The 4,120-nt window shown below is 35.1% G+C and overlaps 1 protein-coding gene across 1 annotated transcript; it reads left to right on the top strand.

Moving 5' to 3' along the window:
- The first annotated feature begins 220 nt into the window (after nucleotides 1-220).
- Nucleotides 221-3,839, top strand: LOC133515834 (uncharacterized). Its single transcript, XM_061848426.1, has 2 exons — nucleotides 221-769; nucleotides 1,712-3,839. Exons 1-2 carry the CDS (start codon nucleotides 347-349, stop codon nucleotides 2,213-2,215), a joined length of 927 nt encoding a protein of 308 aa, XP_061704410.1. The 5' UTR covers nucleotides 221-346; the 3' UTR covers nucleotides 2,216-3,839.
- Nucleotides 3,840-4,120: the final 281 nt, after the last annotated feature.

Raw genomic sequence — 4,120 nt, forward strand, 5'->3', positions numbered from 1 at the left:
GCATTATTTAACTTAGTGTGGGACTTTGTGAATTTGTGTAATGATGTCCTACAATATTGATTAATAAATTACAATAACTATTCTAGTTTTAAAGTATTTATCTATGAAATATTAGTTGTCTAAATAAAGATTATTTATTTCATTTTTGTCATTTCATTTCATTAGTGTAGTACCAGTACAGTAGCACACTAATATGTAATAAATTAGAAGTAATATAGTATTAGTAGTAAATAGTTTATCCGAACGCTCTTCGAAATTGCATGGTATGGTAATTGCATTATAATAAATTGTTTTTCTGTCTCTTGTCATAGAAGCAAGTTTTAAATTCGGATTATTTTCAGAAAACATGACTGAGATGAGCGATGACGAGGGAATTTTAAACCCAGATGATTTAAAAGGAACATCGAAGGACCCGGAATTAACATTCCTACCGGAGAAATCTCGAGAGATATATTTTAGAGCGTACGATAACTTCAATAAATGGCGGGTTGAAAATGATGTAAAGACTTTGACGGAAACTGTACTATTATCGTATTTCATGTATTTGTCTCAGACGAAGCAACCACCGACAATGTGGAGTATTTACTCCATGCTGAAGGCCACGATGAAAATCAAGGATGACGTGCATATTGAGAACTATTCAGAACTCATAACGTTTTTGAAAGGAATGCAAGTGGGACACAACCCTAAAAAGTCTAAAATGTTTACATCCTCTGACATAGATAAGTTTATTAATGAAGCCCCGGACATAATATATCTCGGCGCAAAAGTGAGTAGTTTTAGAAATTTTATAAATTACTAGACTCTTTACTAGACCCGTCTTTCCCACCCCGTTTCTATTACTTCAATTCCACTACTATTCCAGTATTTTTCTAGAATATTAAAAACTAATTTAACCCCTTAGGGAAACATCTGATAAAAAGGCATCCCATAAAATATAGTGTCTAGGTTAATCTATCTGTATGCCAAGTTCCATCCAAATCTTTTCAGCTGAAGAGCATACATTTAAACATAAACTTTCGTAGCTAGCTCCACTTTTGACTAGAATTCTTGCGCCTAATGGTGGTCCCTATGACAGATTGTAGACATGGCAGTTCCTTCAAGTATCTTTTGTTTGGGCTTAATTTAAAAAAATCATTGAAAAAATATGTTTCTGTTTCTCAGTGTTTTTATTACGTAAATGATATGCATTTCTAAATAAAATCAATTTAATTAGTTAAACTTCTAAAAATGTCAAAAAACATTTTAGAGTGAAACCAAGATAAGTTGGCACCATTTTTGATAGCCCAGCGGCTGTAGCACGGTCGCATCTTTATCACTTGTCACTATGCCTGTCACTTTCGCACTTACTTACTTTTTAGAACGTGACAGGCATAGTGACAAGTGATAAAAATGCGACCGCGCTACAGCCGCAGAAGGCGCACGGATTATTTTAAACGTCAAACTTCTATGAAATTATGACGTTTACTTGACACTTGCATCGTCTGGGCTATCAAAATCGCTGCCAACTTATCTTGGTCTACTCTACGCGACAGCAACTTAATATGAAATGGTCTGTCATAGAGACGCCACATCATTCGACTCTAAGGGTATAATTTCATTTTCATAAACGAAAAGTGTAGTCCTTATGTTTTTGAAATGATTTTGTTTGTAACTTATGTAATAGTCGGTTATTAATTTTACTATTACTCATAATGTGATGTTTATGCAGGTCATTCTCATAATCGGAATAAACGGAGGATGCCGTACGAATGAACTCATGAGCCTTACCGTCGATGGCGTCGAGAAACATTCAGACACCCTGCTATTAATAAAACTGCCAAACTCAAAGACGAGTACTAACAGATCCTTTGTCGTTCGTGAGGAGTATGTGAAGATAGTCGAGCAGTATCAATCTTTACGTCCGCCCAATACAAAGACGGATCGATTTTTCTTGCAATATCATAAGGGCAAGTGCTCAAGACAGCCTATGGGTGTCAATAAGATAGGCGGGACACCGAAGGACATCGCAACGTATTTAAAACTCCCAGACCCTCAAGATTACACTGGGCATTGTTTCAGACGAACATCGACTTCGCTTTTGGCGGATTCGGGAGCTGACCTCAGCTCTTTAAAACGCCATGGCGATACCCGACCGGGTACATCTAGAGAGACAAACGCTGAAAGTCAACCTAAGCCAAAAATCTGGGTCTGTATTGACCCCCCAGAAACTTAAGTGCCGATCATGTTCACGGATAAAGGATGAACGTAGCATCATCACTGATGTTGTAGGGTTGAAGTTGACGATGTCATTTTAAATGACTGACGGATTGAACGGTGCTTCCGTTCTGTCGTTTTCGTCATAATTATCTTCATGTTTTTTTTTAAATGGCAATCGGTTCTACTCCCCGTAAGATTCAAATAATTCGAATAAACCAGGTATCTATTAGAATAGAGGTCAAATCGAATTGCCGTTTTTTTGCAGAGATGTTCCAAATTTGAATGTCATTACCAAATCGATTTTGATGTAGTTATGAAGCAATAACAACATTTTTACAGATAAGAAATTTTTGTAATAAAACTGTTTATCGTAATGTTGGCATCATAGAAGGTTTATGATATGTGTGTAGATAAAATATGTTACAATTTTACGATACTGAACTCGAATATCTTCACAAAAATGTTACAAAAAATTGCAAATTTCACTTTTATAGATTAATTTCGTGTTGCTGAACGTATTTATCGAACAAATATTACAATAATAATATGTTGACTCGACGATCATTGTTCCGATAGTCTTGTCCGCGAACGGTCCCACAGCGATGAGTCTCGACCAATACCTGGAGGGGCTCTCCCTGGGTGACTGGATCAAGGGTTATGAGATGCAGAAGGCAATCTTGGACGCGGCGCGTAATAAGTCCGTCGTCGGTTCTTCACTCTGCGGCCCTGACCACCGGCAGCTTGGGGCTGGCTCCGCTGCTGGTGGTCCCCTAGATTAGGATTTTATATGTATTTTGTATTGTTTTTGTATGTGTTCTTATATTTTTCATTTATAGCCATAAATATTGTGAAAAACCTTAACCTAAGATGAAAGATAAATAAAGTAAATAATAAGATATGTCATAAGTAGAATAGGTAGTAGAATATTACATTTAGGGTCTGTTTCACAAAGTCCGAGTAAAGTATCGGGTAGCTAATTAACAAATAAATTAACTGACAGATAAAACTTCCCGCAAAACTTAGTACTTTATTTACTAGTTAAGCTTTTTTGAAGATTGCGCAACGTCAACGATGATGACGAATAACGTCACATATTTAAGTGACAAGTAGCTTATTCAGGACTTTACTTCGACATTGTGCAACAGACCCTTTACACAACAAAATTACTGACTTGAATTTATATAATATTTTCGCAAATGATAATTATGTAAGCTGATGTTAGAAGATTTTTACCAGTTGATTTTGTCTAACGTTTGAACTTTAGTCAATTAAACCGGTATAATAAAATAACCAGTAGGTTACAATATATTGCCGATTATATTCTGTCGATACGCTTTCGATTATAATCTTATAAAAAAATTATGATGTATGTTTTGTATCGATGGTAGTTTTTCGTATTTAGATTTTCATCGCAGATTTCGTTTTAAGCAGATTAACATTAAGTTGTAGTCCTAAGTACAGTAGGGGCTGTTGGGTAATTAATTCTGGAAATGATTGCTTTTTAATAAAAGTGTGTAGTTTTTACAGTAACACTGGTATTGATAAAGTAGTATAGTACAAATAAGAAATTTTAATATAATATTGATAAACGAATAGATAACTCTAACTAGTTATAAAATACGAAGTCTGTATTAACAGAACTTCTTAATATAAATATTTAAATAACGAAAGATTTTGTTTTACCTACATATTTTCTATTTTGTTTTTGTTATTCGACCGATCTGGCCTAGTGGGTAGTGACCCTGCCTACGAAGCTGATGGTCCCGGGTTCAAATCCTGGTAAGGGCATGTATTCGTGTGATGAGCATGGATATTTGTTTCTGAGTCATGGATGTTTTCTATGTATTTATGTATTTATAAATATTTATATATTATATATATCGTTGTCTAAGTACCCTCAACACAAGCCTTATTGAGCTTA

Source organism: Cydia pomonella, chromosome 3 (assembly GCF_033807575.1).
Source record: "Cydia pomonella isolate Wapato2018A chromosome 3, ilCydPomo1, whole genome shotgun sequence".
NCBI lineage: Eukaryota > Metazoa > Arthropoda > Insecta > Lepidoptera > Tortricidae > Cydia > Cydia pomonella.

Coding starts and splice junctions, on each gene's coding strand:
- LOC133515834 (XM_061848426.1), top strand. CDS start 347: ATGACTGAGATGAGCGATGACGAGGGAATTTTAAACCCAGATGATTTA. Junction 770..1,711: donor TAATATATCTCGGCGCAAAA/GTGAGTAGTTTT, acceptor ATGTTTATGCAG/GTCATTCTCATAATCGGAAT.